The following is a 23,681-nucleotide window of genomic DNA, read 5'->3' as shown; positions in this document are numbered from 1 at the left end:
TTATGTGAGCACCACTTCTTTACTCTAATCCTCACATGTTTTACAATATATTTCTCGTTTTCAGTTCGAAACCTGCTAATCACTGTCTCTGTGATCTCATTCGTGATGAGCGTTGCACTCTTGATCACTTCTGTCATGATGGTGATGGCTTTAAGAAAGGTAAGGCTTTCTGTCTACTATAGAGGCAGTGATTTCTGCAGACTTGCTTTTGAATGTTTGAGACTGAAGCTAGGTAGCTTAAGCTCCTGAGTTGCATACATGCCAATTTTTAATTAAACATGTTGTGGTGGTTCAGTGCTTGTGTCTTTGTGCTACTGAGCACAAGATTGTAAATTCTATACCCAGCCATATGGTTGCATATTGGGAAAAAGTGAAAAATGCAAAAGCGCTCACTCTGAATGTTTGGTGGATGTTAAAGAACTGAGGTTGGCAAAATTAGTCTGGAGCCCTGCCCTATGGTATATTTCATGGCATACTTAATGCTTTCTGAGAATAAAATAATACATCAAGTGTAATTTCGTGCACAAGAGACTTATTTGGCATTGTGCAATTATTATTGCATATAATAGGACTGTTTTGTACCATGTTTGCTTCAGTCAATCTGTTCTAGGACTAGGTGTCTATATGTTTAAGAAAAAGAAAAGCAACCATTAGAGCAGCTTCTTCACGTTCATCATCAAGTCTGGCAGTCATTTGCAAAGCTTGTGCGTGTATTCATATATCACAGTATGTCCTAGACGATAATTTGTCTGCCACTGAAATAATTGACAATAAATGAAGTGTTTATTTTCTTAATTTGACCTATAAGCACCATGTAAATTTGTTAGAATTTCATCTTGTTGCTCCTGTACTTCCAGGTTAGTAATAAAAAGATATGTTAGCTTGAGCGAACATATTTCTTTAGATGCTATGAAATGTTAGCAGTTACTTGTCATTCATTAGCATTCATTGAAAGGCATAGTTTCGGTTAATAGTAGGAATTGTATTAAAATTTAGGTTCTGTGCAAGCTCTGTGAGTTGATCCGGTGAGTAGTAGTTTGATGGATTTTGTTACATTCATAAGAATGATAAGAACAAGAACTCTTGCGTGCTGCAGGAGCTGTGGGAGCAAGCAAAAATGTGTTACTTATGTGTTGCACATAATGAAATCCTGCACAGGAACCTTGCCTGCCGACTCTGCCACCTGAAGGTGCTCGGCAAAAGCCATAATAGGCTTTTCAGTGCTCTTACTTACCATGGTCTCAATCACCTGTGTAGCATCTGGTCACTGGAAGTGCTTATTTTTTTAAACAATTTTTTTTTATCACAGATGATAATTGGTCACAAACCCTTGTCTCACCCACAAAAGAAAGGATTTCACCACATTCAATAACATGACAATTTCCAAGTCACTGTGATTAGCATGTAAGGCAACTAGAACATACGGCTTCATCTCTAGCGTCGGACTAAAAGCTGATATGCCGGAGTACTGGAGAAAATGTGCTAGATGGGTAGAAGAGGAGTTGGTATGAATGAAGTTACTCGTCTAAACAGATAGAACAATGCTATTGTCTGTTGCGATTCAAAGTAAAGTCCTCAAATACTCTGTGCTAGTGGTAAATGCTTTTTAAATTTTAGCACACGGTCTCTGCACCACATTTTATGTACTTTAAGTTCAATTAAATCCCATTCAGAAAAAAGAAGTGCTCGAAACTTCATTTTCAATGATGTGGAATACCTAATAGTCAGAAACAGTACTGAGGGCATTTATCAGGGTCATTCCATCTCAAGTTAACGTGTCTTGTTGAACATCTCTGATTTCGTTGAAAAAAATCATGGTATGTCACCTCACTGTGTGAAGAGAGATCTTTTGGAGTGAAGAGGACACCTTGAACATTGCATAAGGAAGTGAAAATAGATTGTGAAACTACAAAATTATTTTATTGCTTTTCTCCACTACTGCAAAACTCATTCTCTCTTTGTAAGAATGTTAATCTTTAGTAGTCATTACAAATAGCCAGATTTATTGCAGTTTTCGTTGTTTTCAGCCACGAGAAAAACATGCAAAATGCAGCAAATCATAACATATATAGAAGAAAAATGTGATTGTTTTATAAGAAATAATGTCACATTGTGGCCCTTCCAGGTGTGTATACTAGCTGATAGATCCACTTTGAGAATGAACAAAGCTATAACATTCTGCAAAACATATTGTGGGTTGCGTAATAGACTCATGGACGAGAAGAGAAGGTACGAGCGACCTGAGTGCAAACTCAAGTGTTGTTTTTATTGAAGGAATGACAATTTATGCAAAAAAAACGACATTTACAAGTGCCACCTGGTAGTGAACGGAATGCCACGACAAACAAATAACGTGCACTGCACTGGCCTTCCCTATCAGTCAATCCCACAACATGTACTACACAGATGTGCATGTTCTTTTTCCATCAGCAAAATACTAGATGGCTGACTGACACAGTCGTCCCCCATGTTTTTAATGGGGGACATTCTAAGATTTCTTTGCTAATTTGGTGTCTGTAACTTGGTAAAATACTGGTGTCGGAGAACACTTGTCTGCAACTGCAACTTATGACCACAACTTTCTGGCCAAATGGTCAGGAAATTTGAACAAATGTTAATTTTATAAGGACATTATCGGCAACCTGCATTAGCTTGAATCACATGTTTGCAACGTTCAGTGCCATTTTGTAGTGCTAGCAAAAGTAAAAGTTTATCTAGATCTTCTTTTCACTTTGTGTTAGATGTTTGCAACAGCACAACTTGTGAAAACTTCAGAGGTTATTGTATTCTCTCAGTTTTAATGTCACCTCACACAACATACTGAGAAAATGAAGTGCATGTTAGTGCCAAAAATGTGGATACACTAACAGTGACCACATGAAGCAGAAGTAGTGATTCCAATTCTTTTCATATCTTATCGTCTGTTGCTGCCACATTTTTGTTTTTTCTGTTGTTTCACTCATATCAGTCAGGACGACTTCAGTTATAACCTGGTCTTTACCTAAGAGTATAGTATTTATGGTGCATGCCTGTCCTAGCACTAGCTTTATCGTGTGTTTTTATAAGTGCTATATGTTCTGAGCACCTAATATCACTATTAAAGGCTGAATAATATGTTCATTGTGGCTTTAACATTTCAAATGTTGTACAGAGGACTTTATGTAAATTGAATTGCTTGTTTTCCAGGAGAAAGAGGCAAAGTTTCGTCCCTGGTTGTTCATTATGTTCGCATTCACTGCGTGGAGATTCTTTGCTATTATCTTCCGTTCTATTTGCAATGTAAGTGGCTTTTGCATTTTCCTGCATAATGTCAATTTACAACTTTACTTTTACTCATCAGAATAACCTAGTGGTACATTGTATCTAGGACACAAGAAGAATGTAAAGAATAGGCGTTTGTGTTGTCCTTTTCGTTGCTGTTCTGTCTGAGTTTTGTATGCCCGTGTTTTCATAGCTGTTTATAGTTCCTGTACAGTGCTTGTATTCTCAGCCTGCTTATACCTCATGCCAAAATTTCATAAAACCTGAAGTCATTGTGTAAACTATCATGTTGGAATCTATAAGGAGCAGAAAACAATAGCATATGGAATTGAGCCTTAAAGAAGTCCTGAAACACCCCTCGGGATTGGTGAAAAAATGCAGTCTGTGGATAGCATACGCTCCTGTGAATATCTCAGTCAAATTTTGCAGTCATGCATGGTGCATGGAGCTCGCAAGCAGAGCATGAAGTCACTTTTTTCTCAAACACTCTCTTTTCAACAGAAGCCTTCTCCTCACTCTTTTCCGCCTGCTATATTTTATCATGTAGCAGATTCCCATACGCAGCTGCTGTTGGCTAATGGCTAACATCAATCAAGAAAGGTGTTTTTATCAGTGTGCTTCTTCCTTCTGTCTCTATGTTATATATTGATGCAGTTATACAGGCTGAAGTAAGCAAGAATCTGCTTTTGAATTTCGATAACAATTACGAACTTCCTGAAGAAGCCAACTGTCATCTGCTGAAACTTGGTTGTGGCCACCCATGTAGGAATTAAACTTTGGCCACACTGCTTATCAGTGTCGTAGCCGTTGGGTCTTCCTAATTGTATTAGTTTTGAACACTCGACTAGCCTCAAACAACGCGAAACCTAAAGTCAGACCAAACGTATGCTTGCCAGCATGCACTCACACCTGGACGCTCCTGGCTTAATGCCTTGGCAGACATCGTTTCGTAGTGAGCAATTGACAGCACTTCAAAATGCGCAAATTGGATGTGGCTACTATCCATCAGTCAAGCTTGTGCAGGACAAAGCTGGTCCACACCACATGTAGCACGGCCAGTCTGGAGCGCATGAGTGTGAGTGTGCACTCCAGCCTTGTCGACCACAAAGCAAACGCTGCGCATATGCACTACAGTTGCATGTAGCTGCAGTCTGCTATGTTGTGTAGATACTGCGGCCACTGTGGAGTTCAGCGACGAGATTGCTCGGTGAGCGCACTGCGGCTCACTGAGGACAACGGCACAAAAAAAAAAAAAAAAAAAACATAACGTGTGACAAACTTCTGCTAATCTTCATATTATCGCCAACAAGAGGCAATTAGATATCGCGAGTCTTTCAAAAAGAAAGAAAAGAAAAGGAAACACATGCACGGCGGCATCCTTCCTATGATCACCCCTGTGAGCACTAAAGAAGCGAGAAACAGGCGGCCGCCCTTTGAGTGATTAGTAACGATAGTCATCAGTATTGCGAGTGCAAGAAGCCGAAACCGCCTGCGCGCGCCAATGCACGAGTGGCAGTATATGGACGCACCGGAGCAAACTAGCTCTAAAACAAACCATGCAACGAAAACCGAGAGAGGGAGGTGCGAGAAAAAAATTCCCTGTATTCCCACATAGTGGCAGCACATGCCAGGAAAGAAAAAAATTAGGAAATTGGCATGCTTTTTAACTGTACAGACGGCACCATAAATATACGGAATCAACCATGTTGGACTTGTTCACGGCGCCGTATATTTATGTCATTGACCCTGAAAGGGTTAACTAAGACTAATTTTCTAATTAAGTGGAATGCAATAAATAATCTGAGCATCTCCAAGTGATGGCAAAAAACATCACCTTAATTCTGTCCAGTTACGTAGCATTTGCATGTTTTTAAGGTTTGGCTCAAGTTAAATGAAACACCCTGTATTTGCTGCTCGATTTTTAATACAGTGAAACCTAGTTAAACCATAGTTGGCTGGAGCTCAAAAAAGTACGTACTAAACGGCAGTACTGTTTAACCGAAATAGCATGGGATCGCCCACTTACCTGTCAAAAACGGAACTCGAAGAAAGTGCGATGAAAGGGGAAAAAAACATGCATTATTTATTCGCTTCACACGACAAAAGTGTTATTTTCGTTTGATGCCACGGCAGCCTAGCAGCGATGACAGTGGCCTCCAACTTACTGAAGCTGTGAGGCAGCTTTTCAGCCTGCTCCCTCTTCTCAGCAAACACTCGCATGGCAGATTCCTTGTTGGCTTTGCATATTCTCTGTGCATGGGTGGGGTAACATTGCAGAAGTCGCGGGGCACCTTTTTCATTGTGGGGTGCTGTTCTCGTTGCGACGATCGCATTCATGAGGCTGATGTAATGCGCAGCTTGTGCCACTGTTTGGCCTGAATCGCTCGTGCTGTCACTTTCTGTGTTGTCCTTATCACTGTCGCTAGTCGACACTTCGGCAACAATAGAGGCAACGATGGCGAAAAGTCGAACCTCGTGGTCAACATGGCATCTCTTCGCGGTCGCAGCAGAGCTGCCGAGCAAGTTCTTCGCACTCCAAATGTCACACACCGTAGTCAACACTAGACTCCTGTCGCGTGCCAGCGCCGACTTCGTGTCACGTTCGATAGTACGAACTATGTCTAGTTTTTCTTCTATGCTGAGCACCCGGCATCTTTTTTACCCAAGCTTCGGCATGACGCAAGTCCTTGCTTCCACGACACCACAACACTATCTGGCACGGCACCGAAATGATGTTGATGTTGATGTGGCTTCACACGCAAACACACAGGGCGCTTGGAGGCCGTTGTTATGATCTCTGTGGCTTGTGCTGCCGTACCGCCTGATAGAGACGACGCACCGCCATGTTTGCGCGCCGAAAAGTGTAAACACTACATGTTAACTGTTACGTACGCATTAAGCTGGTGCAGTTTATGCGAATACAAAACACATTATGTTCAATGGCCGTTGGGTCGGGGATTTGACTTTACTACTTTTAAAATGAAACTACTGTTTAAGCGGGTACGGTTTAACGAGGTTTTACTGTAGCATCAAGGGAACTCAGTGTTTATTAGTATTATAGATTGTTGATACCATATTCTGGTTTCATGTAAATAGATTCTTCAAAGCTGGTGAGGATGAGGAAATGAAGGTTACACCAGCTAACTTCTAGATAGAAGTTAGTGAGAAAGTTGGTGAGCAATCACGAGGGACGAAAATGGAGGGATTGTATTGTAATACATGTATACCAAATGATCTGCTAGTGTTATCTGTGTACTTTGGCAAACCTGCAGGATGATATGCAAGCTTGCCCTTCAAGCTTGCATATCTTTGTGGTCATACTGGTAGATGATATAGTTGCATGAAGACCACATACTCTGGACCTTTTGTTATGGCTACAAGTGGCAAATAGCCTCTCCTACAGTGATACAACCTTGCTCTATTACCTATGGCTGAATGTGCCATTTAGAAACGCTCATTCTTAGTGTACTGGAATGGCTGATTCACCAACATGCGGTACTTGTGGAGCTGAAAAAATTGTTGAACACCTGTCGTGCACATGCCCTCAATACGTTGTCTCTATAGACTGCGCCAAGCCTACTGGATTATTGGACCCTGGCCACATCTGTCGCTGGCACAGAAAGCTATACATGTGCACTACTGCATTTTTCAAAGAGATCCAGCCTCACTGACCAATTATGGTCGTCCTATTGTGTACACGCAGTGTTTGCTCTTTCCCTCTTTTTCTCTTTCCATTCTTCCTTTCCCTTACCCCCAGTACAAGGTAGCAAAACAAACCTTCATCTGGTGGACCTCCCTGCCTTTACCCTCCTTGCTTTCTCTCTCTCTCTCTTTCTACTTGAGCCTATTTTTCACATCACCTATTCCTTGATAAGTGTGACTAGCTGCAAGCTCATGGCCATAACTGTAATAAATGACAGTCATTTGCAGGTAATGATAATGTGCAGTAGTACAGCAACCAGTGACAATTTCCTGTACTGCACTCGCAGCATACTCCACAAGCATGCGTCCATAGCTTAGCACTTTCTTGTGTGTTAGTGTATACTCTTATTTCTATTGAACTTGACACAGTGTAATAATTACGTGAATAAAATTAGTTAAATGGTGTTTGTTATATTTATCTTTATGTTTTAGGACTTGTACTACTCGTACCATCAGGCTGTCCTTATCATCTGGATTCTTCTGATTGCAGCAAATGTAAGTCCTTTGTCACCACAGCAGCAATAATCTTGAAACAAAGTTTGTTCTTAGCTTTGTAAATAACTCAATGAATGATTACTGCAATTTTTCTGATATTTATCCGAACCGTTTCAGGGACCCTTTAAAGGGCCCTTGAAACGGTTAGAAAACTTTTTTGTAGACGCGTAGGATACAGCTAAACTTAATAATTCACACCATAATTTCTGTGAAGCGTCTCATAATCAGAGAGTTACGAACGATTACAAGTTACCCTCCTCTATAGCCATGCAATTCTCCTCAACTCGTTCGGCGAGTGATCGGGGCTAAGCTTCGCCTTCACTAGCTCTGCGTCATGATCGCATCTTGTGTTGTCTACTTCCGGTTCTCTAGGAGTGAGCATGCGAAGCCTCTCCAACCTCTCCGCCAGCTGCTTGGCAGTCGACCCCAAGCAACAGCTATCGACGCAGCATGCGTCACAAGCATTCTGTCGCAGTGCCGAACGTGTCTGGTATTCTGGTAACCACATGCGAGCTGGGCGTTTCGACGGAACGGTGGAGGCATAAAGTCAAGCAGATGAAGGAGCTGTAGTGTAGACATACGTGAGCTGCCTGATCGGTATCCACGGTCCAACCACATGTTGGTGCAGAGCCTAACTAGCCAAACAAAGAGCTAATATTGCTCTAACCAAGTGCCAAACATTTTAAACATTTACAAAAACAATGTATTGATGATTACGTCCTGCGAAAAATTTACACCAGTGGCAAAGAAGAATACGCTTCATTACTGCTACTGTGTTTTCTTGAGCTCTGTGCCACCAGGTGGCTGCACCATGCAGACCATTCATGTTTGCACTTCTGCTCATCCCGTGAAACGGCACGGTCAAACGGCCAGGCCCTGTCCCCTTGCTCTTGTGTTTACCTTAATACCGGACTCGCAAAATAGTGTTGTGGTAGTAGTAATCTTGCGGTGTAAAGTGATGGCCGCAAATGCACAAATCCTGGCGCAGGTTGGATCGTGACAGTACGATGTGCTGCAGCCACTCCGCTCGCAGAGGGACACAAAGTCGCAGCTAGACATATTGCCAGTCGCTATGTTTGCAGCCCACAATGCAACAAAGTCTAATCATGGTGCTCGTGAAAAGACTGATGTTGAATTCCAATGGCGGAGTCGGAGCAAGTTTTTCTGCTCGTTTCGGAGCAAGTTTGTTCCAATGACAGAGTGAGGGCGGGAGTAAGGTGTTCCAATGAGAGAGTTGGAGGGGATTCAGAGCGGGAGTCACTATGTGGAGCAGAAAAAGATGCTCCGCCAAAATCGGCGGAGTGGACCGGAACTCTGCGTGATGTATTTCCTTTGCCACGTTTGTCTGCTGGGAGGCGCCACCGGTCACGACTCGCGAGGAAGCGAAAGCTGCTGCACGCTTGGTGAGATATCCCATTCCGCACTTAAAAAAAAAAGGAAGAAAAACGGGTGAACGGCGCTGAAGAGACAAGCGACCGGTGCGGCGGTTCTGCGAGCAAACAGCGGAAGGAAATGACAACACGCAAGGCATCCTGGGTAACTCTGCGATAGAAGTTCCGCTTCCGCCTTGCTCCGGCGGCGCAGGTTGTGTTCCACTTGCGGATTTGGAGGCGTTGCTCTACGCCAGAGTCTAGCACTCGCTTGCGGAGTCCGTCGGCTGCTCCGACTCCGCCATTGGAATTCAACATGAGACTGACTCTGGCCGTGGAGCTCTCATCAAAATGGAGCACATTGTAACACAAGCAGACGACGCTTGCTGTGTGCCGGAAATGCTTAAGTGTAGTGAGAAATTGTTCTTGTGCATTCTCTTTCTGTTACCTTCTTTTTATAGAAACAAATTAACTAACATTCCAACTATTACGAACAACATTTGTTCACCATAAAGTTGGAAAGATTATTGGTGACGCACCCTGGGCAGCCAATTGGATAGCTCGCCCTATTAACGTCATTAGGGAATATGGTGTCCTATAGGAAGGGGTGGCTTAAAATTCAGCCGAGTGATGTGCTGGGATCTGCAGCAATGTAAATTTTTAAAACCTTATAATAAATTACACATTTTACGCGGAGCACTTAGATATGTCGATTAATGATCATAAAGACCTACTCTAATGACTCGGCACGTAGGTACGAAATCGTCAAAATCATTTCAGGGTCCCTTTAATTTTAGCAGTATCACTATGGTATGTTGCAAATTCACAACTTTTGGCATTTAGGGCACTCAATGACTGTAGCAACATGTTGTCCAAAGACCAGAAAGTGTCATGTTTTTTGGCAAGAATTCGAGATTAGCTCCTTGTGCAGTAAGAAAGGACTTTGCTCATGCCTTCTGCTGGAGGATATAAGTGACAACATCTTCCTAAGAGGAAGAGAAGTCATGGGAAGTGGCCTGTAGCTAGAAATTTCTTTTCAGGGTTTAAGGGTATGCACTTTACTGGGACGAAGGGACGGACAGGCGGGTGTTGTCACATGCCATTTTGTGGCCTGGTACACATAAATTTCAGAGGTAGGAGGGTGGGAGGGAGGTCGAGGGCATGTGCCTGATGCATTCAATCACGAGGGCTAAAAGAATTAAAAATTTCCTGCAACAATTTTTTTCTGTGGTGCCTTTAATAATTCCAGGGTTACAAAGTTAAAAAGCCAATTTGAAAGTTTCCTAATAGATGTGGTTCATAAAGTAATAAATTTTAGTTTTGCTGCAGCCCTACTTGCATACTTGCTGCTTCAAGATTTTGGGCCTGAATTATTTTTTAGAAATTGAGGGCCTTGGCGCATGTCCCTACTTTTGCATCTCAAAGAATTTGACATTTAATTTTCAAGCTAACACATTTAATTTATGTAAGTTCACCGATTGCCTGATAAATGCATTCAAGCATTTATCATTGTTCTTGTTGGCTGCTGGGAGAATGACTGGCTGTGGCATGCGGCACAAGGCGAGCTCTGGTCTGCCCACTTGAGGTGCCGAGCAGTCTGAGCTGGCCTGGCTTCACGGGAAGAAGGATGTTGTAGCTGCTGTGTTTTTCTTGTGGGCCATTGACGAGTATGAGAACCTATGTTCCTACGTGGTTAGACAAGCTGGGTCTCAAATACACAAGCTTCCTCTTAAGGCAGGAAATTGCCATATCAGCTTTTCCCCCTTAACGAGTAGCGATGTGATTTAAACACTTTTCATTGTTTGTTACTGGGGATGTTCGGTGATCTGAATTCACTGTAGCAGATCGCTCATATTTTCTTTTCAGGTATTTGCCTGGCTTATCGTGTATTCTAACTATCAGGAGTTGACAGACATCACAAGGCTTGAGGATATGGCGAAACTGAAGGTGAGCATGATAACCATTTATCGTATGCAAACTTAAATTAAGACTAGAAACTGCACTAGGTTTAAAGAAAATATGTATACCTATACATGATGTCGGCATCAAAAGATTGCTGGGTTCAGGAATTGTTAAATAGGTGAATGTTCCTACACACAACATTTCTAGCCTGCCCTGGCCAACTCAGTGTTGTGCTGTGTTACAGCCTGCAAATACTAATGCACAGAAGGGAATTCGGCCTTTTTGTGCAACCTATGCCCTGTACACTTTTCATACTGAAAGTACTTCAGAAGTATGGGTGTCCTACCAGATCATGATGGAATATGTCCAAAGCTTGTCTGATTTCTCTTTGCTCTTCTGCTGCCACTTCTAAGCAAGTAAGTTTCACTATACAATTCACTGCCGATTGACAAATTATTAGCAAAACACTGACCACGGCAGACATGACCACTGCAAAAAAAAAAAAAATCCACAACATGTCATGAAAGAAGGAATGCTTCCCACGGCTGTGCTGCATATTCTTAGAATTGCTAAGGGCCGAGTTTTGAGAGCATAGTGCAATGTCTGTCAGCTTTTGCTTCTGATGACCATGGCTTGACATGTTAGGACCATGCATGAGCACTGACATCTGTTTGGCCTAATGTTTGCAAAACAGCAATGCAAGGTGCACGTTTTTTGTGAGTGGAAGGGACCACAGATGAACTCAAGACTAAATGATACCCAAAGGGGTTGTTGGATGGAGGCTGAAGTGTGCACATACTTTCTGCTGTTCTGGAAAGGCCTCCTCTGCTGTTGCTCTTGCAGCTGCACTGTGTGCGATGAGGGCATGATCTAGTCAAGAAATATTTGATGGAAACTGCCCACTGTACCTTCTGAGGCCAAGCAACACGGCTATTATGATATGGAAACAATGCACATTCCTTGTGTCATTATTGAGGTGCTAGTAAACTTGGTTCCGTTTTGTGTGACTTGCCACGCTAGCCCATTGATTACGCCGTCACGCTGCTGAGCTCGAGGTTGTGAGTTCTACCCCGGTCGTGGCAGCCGCATTTCAATAGGGGAAAAATGCAAAAACGCTAGTGTACTTACATTTAGGTGCATGTTAAGAACCCCAGCTGGTCAAATTTTATCCATAGCTCTCAGCTATGGCATGCCTTGTAATCATATCGTGGTTTTGGCAGGTAAAACTCCAGAATCTAATCTGATTGGTGTTTTCCTTTTTGGACTGACTGCAGGTGCATTTAGGAGCATCTGTGAGATTATAGGCACAAATGGTGGCTCCTTGTAGTTTTCGCATTGCACTATATATGGCACAGTGATGCATTCTGTCCTTCACTTGGCAATTGGAGTTTATTGTTGCTTGTATTTTATTTAGTGGAACTGCATGTTCTGTGGAAAAATACATGGAGTTTATGGAAGTAAGATTGGGAAATGAAAAAGGCTTTTTATGTTGTGGCTTTTGCTAAGTCGAGGTTCGTTATATGGAGGTTCAATTGCAATTGGTTACGCCATGGGTCGAGTGACGCAGTTTGGAGCCTCTCCCTGTTTAGGAAAGCAGAGTAACAAAGCCAGTACTCTTGCAGTAGCTTTGCCTAGCGTTTTGATTAGTGAAACATGAGTGTCTGCTAGCTGCTGCAAGTTGCAAAGCTGGGCTTTTGCAGCACAGCATGCTGTAAATATTTATCCACATTGCTGCAACAAGTTGTGGCGACGTTCGACATTCGGGTCCAGTAAACACATTGAGAAAACTTTGCTGCAGGTCTCGTGTAAGTAGCCCACTGCCCTGTAATTATAAAACAAACCTCCTTTACAAAATCACTCTTGTTACCAGTCATATACAGGTTCAGTGCAGTCGTTTTCACTGATTTTGCCACCTTTCTGGTTCTTTCTTTGGAATTCCAAAACTGTCTGCTCTTGATTTGCTTGAGTGCTTCAACAAGTTGGACAGCAGGGGCTTTGTACGACACTGTCGGGCATCTTGTATGTTATTTAATCGATGTTTATAGAACAGAACATTTCTCTACAAGAGAGACCTATCTAGCCCAATGGCCATCCTGCACCTCGTTGAGGTGGAGCTGCTAAGCCAGCCTTGCTACAGTTTCCTGAACTTCAAAGGAAGACCAGTCATTGTCCCTTTATACTGCTTCGTTTAACCTTTTCAGATGCTGTTTGTCGTTTTCTGCCAAAAGAAATTGTATTCTTGCCTTAAACCTTCTGTGTGACCAGATAAGACCAAATCACAAAGTTGTTGAGAAAAAACGAACACGGTTTATTTTTTACGAGTGTGTACTCATTTGTGTACAAAGTGTCTCAGTGGTCATGTAGCCGGCAGAAGGACTTTATTTGTAAAATGTTTGAGGAATCGACTCCGCTTCTTGCTATGACACAATTTCACGATTCCAACAGGACGAATGTACTTGTCTCCTGAGATTCAGGCTCATGCTCAATGGCATCATACTGGGCATCTGGATTGGGCCACTAAATGCGTTTTCCTTGGAAAAATGGAGGCGGCAGGTCTTGAATTTCAAGTGCTAGTTTTGAATACTTTATGCTTGGCATAGATGTAATGAGTACCTCGGCAAGCTCTTATCACAAGTGCATCAAGTCTTGAAGCTTTGTCCTCCATCCGGCTGGATAATCCTTGGTGTGCAAGAAAGAGCTTTGCTATGTCTTCAGATGTGAGTTGTGCTTATTTTAAGAATGTCTGGACGATGTGTAGGTGTGCTCTGCCATGTACTCAACAAGAGATACAAGCACATACATATTAAAGCAGTTGTACAGCGTATATGATCCATCTTGCTGTCAATGAGGCCACAGAACTCAGTCTTAGACAGAGAAAAATATTGTTTCCTTCTATATTCAAAATTCCTCTGAACATTTGCTGACGAAAGTATTTCTTGCTGTAATACATCTTGCAGCTTCTTTCATCTTTGTACTCAGAAGAGCGCTGGAAATGAGTATTTCCTAGCCAACGTCATCTCCATCCTTTCACCAATATCTGATACGTTACTGGAAGCAATGGCTTCGAGCAACGTCCTTCCTGCATAATGTATCGTCACATTGTGAGACATTTTCCTCTAGAATGTTGCGCAGGGTACACACAAGAAAGAGCACATGCAACAGCACGCAAGCCATTATTTCACAAGTACCAGCGGGGCATCACTTCATGTTCATTTTCATGCTTTGTACACATTTGTAACCATGCACTAATTCCGCTTTATGGACAAAGTATTATTAAGAGCAAGGCTGTATACCTTGTTACAGTAGCTGACCGATTTTTCGGCCTCCAAAAATTCGTATGATATTCCAGACTTCATAAATGCACCATCAGGGTTCCGATAGAGCTAATGCATTTTCGAGACCAATTTTTCGGACAACATAAAGCCAGAAGTTTGATTGTCCAGACAAAATTTGCTGCGACGGACCAGTGCTATGAGTCAGGGAGGATGCCATTTTGAATCTTGAGCCACCTGACTAGCTTAGGATCGCACATGAAGTGGCTTGGATCGGTATAGTAACTTGATTAGCAAGTATAGCAGGCATCCAAATCCAGGTGACAATGGTGGTGCCTGTTGTAAGAAACGCCCATCTTAAAGGCCATGCTTTTGCCTATAGCCTGCGGCGGAAGCAATTTTGAGAGCCGGAAACCAGTCATGCGCAGCCAATTTTGGACACCTCCTATGAACGCCAGGGGATGCTCACGATAAGCACCATTATCATCAGTTTTGGCTTGGTGTCGTAGCTGTTGTCGCACACGTTTTCGTCCAGCAGTGATTCGCCGGCTTTTATCCAGTACAGTGCAATTGAAATCATTACCTGCCATCACTAGTTGCCGTACTACATATCATCGCTATTGCAGTGTGTTCCAGCTGGTCATTCAGTGCAACGCCGACGTGTTTTCGATGCCATGGCTCCTGCTCTCTGACCCACCTCCACCGCATGTGTCAAGGAAGCGTGGAAAATATTTGACCATGACGCTGGACAAGAAGGCCGCCTTCATCAGGCTTATCGAGCAAGGGCGGACCCAAGTCGACGTCGCAAAGGAGTTTAAGGCCTTGTCCGAACAGACCTTGTCCGATTACATGAAAAACAAAGATCTTGTCTGCAGTCGACCAGTCGCACTGCAAGACTGCAAAAAATGCCCGGAAAGGACAACATCTGAAGCTTGAAGAGGCCCTGCAGCTGTGGTTGAGAGGAGTCCTAGCAAAAAACCTCCCTGTTTCGGGCAGCATGCTCAAGCAGAAAGCCGAGATGCTCGCTTTAAAAATGGACATTCGGGACTTTAAGTTCACCGATGGGTGGATCCGTGGGTTTAAGAAAAGGCACAGAGTCTCTTTGAAGAAAGCTTGCGAGGAGAGCAGTGCTGTGGATCAATCTACTGTCACGGATCACTGGATTAGTAAGTTGAAGGCTTTGCTACAAGAGTATGCTCCTGCATACATTTTTAATTGTGACGAGGCAGGCCTATTCTCGAAAATGCTGCTGAACCGTTCACTTTCCTTTAATAATGAGGCTTGTGCTGGTGGGAAGCATAGTAACAGGAGGGTAACTGTCATGGTCAGGGCAAATGTGGTTGGCACCGAGAAGCTGCCCCTTCTAGTGATAGGGAAGCCGAAAAAACCATGTTGCTTTAAGGGTGCAAAGAACCTGCCTGCGTGGTACACCAGAAATACAAAGGCAGCCTGGATTACACAAAGCTTCTTTGAAGCGCCAAAAGGGGCAAGTGGTAGTAGTTGTTGTCAACTGCGGGGCGCACGGCATTGTAAGCAACCTGCGAGCTATTCATCTTGAATTCTTGCCACCAAATACGATTGTGCTCCAGCCAATGGACCAAATAGTCATTAAAAACCTCAAGGTGCACTGCCGGGCCTCTTTAATTGGCCGCACACTCACGTGCTTTGACAACGGGAAGACGTACTCCGTTAACCTGTTCCCGGCACTTGGCATGTTAGCGGATGCCTGGAAGGCTGTTCAGCCTTCAACGATTGCACTTTTAGGCATGCTGGATTTTGCAGCTCTGAAGAGCCTGTGACTGAAGAGGCAAATGGCACCGCTGAAGATATCGACATCGGCGAGCAGCTGATTGCCGCCTTGCGCAGCAGTGGGATGGACCTTCCCACTGCTGTTACTTTTCCAGAGCTTGCCGCGATGGACAACAACATAGAGTTGCGAGCGGAGCTTACGGACGACGAGATCATGCACCAGGTAACCGGACCGCCGCAAAGCGACTCGGACTCCGATGACGACACCTCTGGCTGGCCGCAACCATCAATGCAAGATGTCAATGCTCTAATATTGTTGTCTAGTGTGTATGACGAGAACATGACGTTTGCACAGATGTAAGCAGACGTCGTTACAAAAAGCAGAAATTTAAAACAAGGGCCTATCAGCGACTTTTTGTCTAGTTTAGCTGGAATAAAGTTCGGTTTTGCGACTGACTGATTTTTCGAATTGTTCTTTTATTTGGACTATTTTTGATCTCCTCCAGGTCCAGAAAATCAGTCGGCTACTGTATATGGGCAGTCTGAAGAATTTCATACATTTGACAAATTTATAATAGCAGGGCATTCGAGAAATGCAGAACAAAAATTTATTTGCGCTTACCAGCTGTAGCCGCCAAAGGTGTGACCTTGCTGTTTGTTTTGATGAATAATCAATGCTTCTTTAGTCAGATGGCACTGAAAACATGCATATTAACAGAGCAGAAGCACAACAAATGGGTAAACTAAACAAAAATGCCTAGTTTTGAACGAATATGTTGCAATGAATGCCTTTGTAAAATGTGCACAATTGTGTACATAGAGTTGCAAAGGGTTAATTAATGTAGTACTGCGGGTACCGAAGACAGTATGACTTCGTGCTGCTTAGTCTTCAGAGCTTGCTGGTAGGCCTACAGGCATATGCAAGAATTGCCAAATGTCAGCCATAGTACCACTGCAATTTTCCATATGGCACAGCTACATTAAGGTGGCCGAAAGCTTACAGCGGTCATGAGCCAAGGAAAGCATGGTGCATAACTTTTTTTGTGTGCTGCTCTTCCCCAAATCTCTGGACATAATTGAGAATAGTTGGCATGGTTATGTCGAGGTGCTTGTAGGAGGACACCTATGCTTTGTTGCCATACTGCGTCTGTAGTAAGCACTCTCTGGAGTTGTGGCCTGATCCCTTGGTTTTGTAACACTCCCAAAGACTTGGTCCTCTTCATAACAGAAAATAAAAAATATATTTCAGGTTTCTTTCTGTGGTCTGTCAATAACACCACATTGTCTTTGCAAAATAGTGCGAGTGGTTGGCTTAAACAATGTCCTCCTTCACATATCTAGGATCAAACTTAAACCCACATTGTTTTTCTCTGCATTTGACTGAAAGCATAAACAGAAACAGAGATACAGGAAACCCTTGCACCCTTCTGAGACCGCTACCATGAAAACATACATCATCGCCCTAGTTTATCGCAGCTCAAAAATTAAGTAGAGGGCATTTGCAGGATGTGTAGGTGTATTGGACAGTGTTGAATTATAGTAGTGGTACCATTTGACCAGAAAATAATTTATATAAAAAATTTTTACGTACAAACAGCCATTTATTTGTAACCTTGCTGTCTTTGTTAATGTTATTCTTCCTTGTTCTCTCATTTTCTTTCTAGCTCGGAACTCTGAGCAGCCTCAACGCATCACGATCTGTTTCTCATCATTCCATTGACTCCATGAAGAATTCTCACAGCATGACTCCACACAACATCAGCTTCCAGTCCACAACTAGTGCCAAGGGTTCATTGTCTACAGCGTCAGCATAAGAGCGAACTGCTGGCCATATTTGTTCTCTGTGAAGTTGTATTATATGAATATATGTTTATTGGTTGCATTTTACAAGCCACTAGTAGCAGATATGCTCTGGTATGGCCATAGAATAAGCTGGAATGAATGACCAGTTCTACAGACACTGCTTTATTTTTTTTTTTTTTTACAAATGAGAGACAGTTGTTTTTATATGTGGCATCAGTATGACAAGTGAACAAAGTTTGCTTTCTTGGACAAGAGTAAAACTAAACTGAATCGTTTTACGGCACAGAGCACACACAATAGTTCATATAACTTTTTTGTAGTGAAGTTTGTCTTTAAATCTTTATTTTATGGGAGTATATGTAGCCTTCATATACAAAGACAGTAATCTATTCCTTACTCTTTTGCCTTTCAGTAAGTGATGTGTGCAGTTTCGCACTTCCTGATGGTGTTATGTCTTTAAATAGCTTTGTAAGGTTTGTAGTTTTTTCATGAGCTATCAAGTTAGTTAAGCATGTTGTTCACAGTGAGATGGCATTATTTTGTAAACTTTATCTATGCTAGACTTTCATCATCCTACTGAAGTGTACTAAAGAACGACTTTGATCTGATCACGCTATGTACCTGTGGAACAGCACTTCATAAATAACAGTAATTGTGAGTAAATTATACATAAACGATTTTATCTTAAGAGTCCAGAGTTCCACTGCCCTGTGCTCTGCTTTCTACTTCATATGTCTAAAACAAATTGTTTCAGCCAATTTTCGAATACCAACATAGCTGTCCAGAAGTGTTGTGGCACATTTGGTGTGACAACTTTAAACTGATTTTCATGTCACTGAGGTGAACACGCACACATAATAGAAGACTGTGTCTGTACGACCTTTAATCACAATAGGCTGTGTAAGATTTTGTCTTATGTCTTCAGAGACTTTTTAAATAATCAAATTAGATGCTGTCATTCAAATAGTAGCTTGTAAAGGGTGACCGTAGATTGACTTGTTTGTATATACTATATGGCATTTGGTGGCTTTGTCTGCACTGGCCTGCATTTTAGCATTTTTGTTTTCTTAGGGCAACACCCACCTGTGGAGTAAGAGTCTCTAGTGCTTCTTTGAAATTGGGCATACTGAGGCTGTTTCCATACCCATTGTAATGTACTACCAATGTTTTTTGTGACGTGTATTCCAGCCAAACAACTAGGAACATCAAAATTCTGAAGGCAGTTTCTTCGTTCGAGCAATTCAACAAAGTGTGGTCCTTTATGTAATACCGTATTTACTCGATTCTAACGTGCATCCGTTTTCCGTGACCAAAAAAAAGAGAGAAAAAGAAAACACCCTCGATTGTAACGCACAACCTTTGGCCATGACCTACAAAAAGAAAAGTCCTTTACAGTACCGCGCACCTCATTATTTCATGCAAAAATATAACTTTCTCTCATTTGGAAAAACAAAGATTTACTCCCAATGCACTAAAGTTACGATTAATAAAAGAAGTCGCTGTTTCTCCCGAAAGGTGGAGGATCGATTGCGATAGCAAATTAGTAGGCAGCTATACAAAAAGTAACGATAGTAGTTTTATCGACCGTATAAACTTTTAAACATTCGTTTCCTAACTAAATTAACAAGCATGGTGTCAAGCGTGCACAAGCAAACATAAACGCACCTTACTCAATGACTGGATAAACTTTTTATGAGAATGCTATATTGAGGAGGTGCGGTAGCAGAAGCGAACGAATTGACCTTTGTGCAGCCTCTCGCTTCAACGGGAACTAAGCGACGAGAACACAGTGCGCTTCGCCTAGATGCGCAGACCGCTGCGCCTAGATGCGATTGTCTCCAGATCGCAGATCTCTTTTAAGATGGGGGCCGTGCGGCCGTGCTTACGCAGCAGCCACCGAAGTAGAATGCCTCTCCGGTTTGCGCCAGTCCCATACGCAAGTTTTGGGAACTCTGAACCCCCGTCTCTGCACACATGATCACTTTTCTTTTAATTGCGGCATCGTGATGAACACTTGGCGTGTCTTTGCAGTCAGCACTTCCATTCTGATAGAGCACATGCAGAAAACGGGAAGCCGGACGGTGGACTAACCTAACCATGCGTATTACAGCACATGGAGCAAGGTACGGCAGATAGGCTTGAAATGCGTACAAGGCGGTCATTTTGAAATGCCGATGGCGATATGGTAACACAGATTTAGGGTCGTACTAGATTGTAACACGTACGAAATTTTTTACCTATTTTATCGGGAAGAAAGTGTGCGTTAGATTCAAGCAAATACGGTAGATCTTCATATTCTGGTGTTGGGCTGCTGAGCACAAGGTCGCGGGATCGAATCCCGGCCACGGCGGCCGCATTTCGATGGGGGCGAAATGCGAAAACACCCGTGTGCTTAGATTTAGGTGCACGTTAAAGAACCCCAGGTGGTCAAAATTTCCGGAGTCCTCCACTACGGCTAGCCTCATAATCAGAAAGTGGTTTTGGCACGTAAAACCCCAAATATTATTATTATTATTCATATTCTGGCTTGTTACTTTCAATCTGTCACATTTAGTGTAGTCAACAGCAACTAGTTCAACATAAATACGTGACCATTGCAAGGTGTGCAAAGGCAACTGCTTTGCCACAGCATGTAAAAAGTGGCCTGAGGTTGTGTAGCAAGTGGTCTTGTTTCTTTTAAAACCACATTATCAACACTATTTTACTCTCACATTTAGTTTCTCTAAACTGCTTTGCTTATTGAAAAGGGGCTCCCACAAAGAATATATGGCACATTTTCAGGAACTTCAATCAGTAAATATAGGTGACTTCCCCTTTAAAATGTTAAATTATCGATATCTTGCATACTTTGATATGCATTTGTGACATCCCAGATTTTCTCATTTGATGTGGAAACCCAAGGGTTGTAATACTTCGAAAAGCTGTAATATGCTTCCTTTTTGGTTGTTTACCTGTAAGCATCCATTGTGTATGGGTTGTTGCGAGTGAACTCATTCGGCTTCTTTGATGCTTTGAGATGTTTTTTTACATCTGCAAGTGTGGTAGTTTATGCATGAAATAAGATTCTGAAATAAGAAATAAGATTAATGACACATTTCAATTAACCCTTGCACAACCAAGACTTGCTGGCAGTGTAATGATGTGAAGCTGCATTTGAATTTTGTGCTGTGGGCAGCTCACGAACCAGAGTGAATCTCATTGCAAATTTAATCATATTTCAAGGTTTTTTATTGTGATAGAAATTATATGGACACTCCAGGCACATTTCTGCTGTCGCCGTGAGGTTCCATATAAAATCCAAGGGCAACAAAATAGTTGCCGCGTTCTGTATGCTGTTTGTGTGAGTGAAAACGTGTGAGGGTGAGCCGGCGATTGCAGCTCAATCTCGCGCACGCAAGCGACGAAAGCGGAGAGGAAGTGTGCCATCTGTTATGCGCAAGGCTCCGGGGCTGGTGAGGGGGTGGGGGGGTGCGCATTCTACTCTGGACAGCCTGGGCATGTGCGCAGCCGTCCATGTCTCTGTATCCTGAAAGCCATCTGTGATGGGGACAGAGTCCACTGCATGCTGCGTTTTTACAGCTTAGTTCGTGTTGATGCGAGATGCAGCATAAAGGTAAATTCGCTCGCTGCTGCTGCCGTGCTTCCTCATGACCAGCGAGCTTCCGTGGTCATTGAGTGAGATGTTAGTTTAGTTAGTATGCCTATGTTTACAAGTTCATATCGCTGATAAAACTACTATCCTTATTTCGTATAGCTAGCTGTCCACTAATTTATTGTCGCAATCGATGCTTCACCTTTCGGGCAAAACTGCAACTTTTTGATAACATTGCTGCATTTCAGTAGAGTTTGTGAACTGTCATTTCATGTTCCTGTGTTTTTCTAAATTCAATAGCTCTTGTATTGAACTTGTAATGGTTTGTACTGTAATCTATCGGCTATAGTCTGCTCCCGGTGTATACTTCCGAAGAGTCAAACTCTGATCAAAAACAATCTTTTCTTTAGATTGGCCACACCCTGGTAGATAATCCATGTTGCTCCCAATATTGGCTGAGTATATTACCCGCAACATTTAGAGCCCTTCAAGTAACTGCTAATGGAAAGTAGTGTTATGCACCATTAATTACCCTCTGGGCCAAATTATAAAACCTTCCTTTCCTCTGGACACTTCTTAAGCTTATGTGAGGGGCACTTCATGTCTCCTTACCATGAAGCATGGATGGAAGAAGCAGGTGTTTTCGGAATGCTCCCTTTAACCATCTTCACGAAAGGAGCCCTTTCGTTTGATAACGAATCCTTCACTGAGGGCACCTGACTAAGGAAGCTTTCAGAATTGACGTAATGTAACTTAATTACAATGGAGACTTCTTTAGTGAGATTAGGAACATACGTATAAAAATTTGGCCCACTGTCTTTATCAGCTTTTCCTTCACCAGATATTATACCACCATTCTTTAGCACTGTCCAGCATTGTCATAACACTAGAAATTTCTCATTTTTTTCTTTCTTTTTTTGTAGACAGGGTTCTACAACATGTTTAATGAAAAGTGTAGAATTCAACTGATGATAAAAGGCATATCCTCACAAATCATTCACAACAGAAAGCTTTTGGAAGGAGCTATGCATTGATGAAATTGTCAGCAAAAAGTACTGCCACTAACGTACCCTTCTGACCTTCCCTTTCTTTTCATCATTCCTACTTCACTCAATGTTATGCACCACACCCACTTGGAACTATGCTGCCAACATGATCAACAGTGGTGATCTGTCCACCATTACTTTTGCATTGATGTCGCCTTCAGATCTACATATCAAGCTGAGATGTGTAGCTTCACGCTACAAATCTTTGAGGCCATTGTATTGTGCAATGGTATGATTTTCCACCACCAGATCTGGCCACTGCTTGTAAGTTATGAGATTTCTCCAATTCGGTTTTGCTTTTGCTGATGACATATTCTACCCATGGCATTGCAACAAATCTGCCCCATAGCCATTGTGTTGCCAGGGGTTTTGAAAAGCTGAAAAAAATGGGAGGCAGCTTTTTAAATGAAATTATGGACTCTCAGGTGGATTCACAGAAATATTTAGCTCAGATATGCACATGATAGTAATACATAGTGACTGTGCAAGTTTATTTATCGTTTTCAAAACATGTTGCATGATCCCTTTAAATTTTGTGACATTCCAAACCATGTTGACAACTTTTTGATGTGCCTTATACTTTTAATTTGTTGCATTGTTTTGATTCATTTTGGTAGATGCCTTTATGATCATTAAGTGGGCATGTGTAATTAGTTTTTATGAATTATTATTTTTGGCACAGAGATGTTCAAGCAAGATTGTTGGGGACTTTGATCACATGTACAAACTATGTTATAATGCTGCTTACTATCCAGTTCTTTATTTTCTTGCTGAACATTGTATCACAGTCATTTGATTTTATGCCAATTGTTTTATGCATTCTGTGTCCATCTTTCACTTTGTACTTCGCTGCAAGCAATCATGTTTTAAGAATGTGCTGATATATTTTGCTTAAAGCAGATAACACTAAGAGTGGCCCACCTTGTGCAGCACTTTCTCTACATGCTTGTTGGCCACCAGAGTCTGTATTCCGTCCATTTTTACTGTTTACACTTGAGCACCAAAACCCTTGTGAAGAGCACTGTTGCTTGGATTGTTAAAAGTAAATAGCATGAAGAAATGTATTTTTACATGTTCACCCTGTTTGTGAATAAACATACACAATTTTATTGATTGTGTATTCTGTGTGCATACTGATTCACTGACTGCACAGTAAGTTGCACAGATTTTTTTTATTCAAAATTGTAATCTCTTGTTGCTGTGGAGATAATTCAAAGATCTCAACTGTTAATTTGCACCGTCAGCACAGATTGACAAAGCTTTTTAAGGGATGCATTTTATTCTCGGGCCTGAGGTAAATTTATGTAGTACTGCGGGAAATAAGTTCCAACTTGTGTGCAAATGCCAATGAAAACGTCAGTTGTGAGAAAAAAACTGGTTAATTTTTGTCGTAGCATGATTCAGCTGTTGCTTGCTGCGTGACATACATGTAGCCACTGTTACATCTTTATGGGATCTCCCAGCTTTGCGGGCCTTGGCAAGAATTAAA

General features: G+C 42.2%; 1 protein-coding gene across 1 annotated transcript in view; it reads left to right on the top strand.

The window, feature by feature from the left end:
* Positions 1–23,301, top strand: part of LOC142578877 (uncharacterized) — a 31,790-nt gene extending 8,489 nt beyond the window's left edge. The window contains exons 3-7 of the mRNA XM_075688543.1: positions 65–159; positions 3,187–3,279; positions 7,396–7,458; positions 10,695–10,775; positions 17,416–23,301. Coding sequence (XP_075544658.1) covers positions 65–159; positions 3,187–3,279; positions 7,396–7,458; positions 10,695–10,775; positions 17,416–17,565 — 482 coding nt within the window. The 3' untranslated portion in view covers positions 17,566–23,301. The remainder of the gene's footprint in view (positions 1–64; positions 160–3,186; positions 3,280–7,395; positions 7,459–10,694; positions 10,776–17,415) is intronic.
* The last annotated feature ends 380 nt before the right edge of the window (positions 23,302–23,681 follow it).

This window comes from Dermacentor variabilis, chromosome 4 (assembly GCF_050947875.1).
Source record: "Dermacentor variabilis isolate Ectoservices chromosome 4, ASM5094787v1, whole genome shotgun sequence".
Classification (NCBI taxonomy): Eukaryota; Metazoa; Arthropoda; class Arachnida; order Ixodida; family Ixodidae; genus Dermacentor; species Dermacentor variabilis.
Note: the sequence above shows the minus strand (reverse complement) of the source record. Positions and strands in the feature narration are given on the sequence as shown.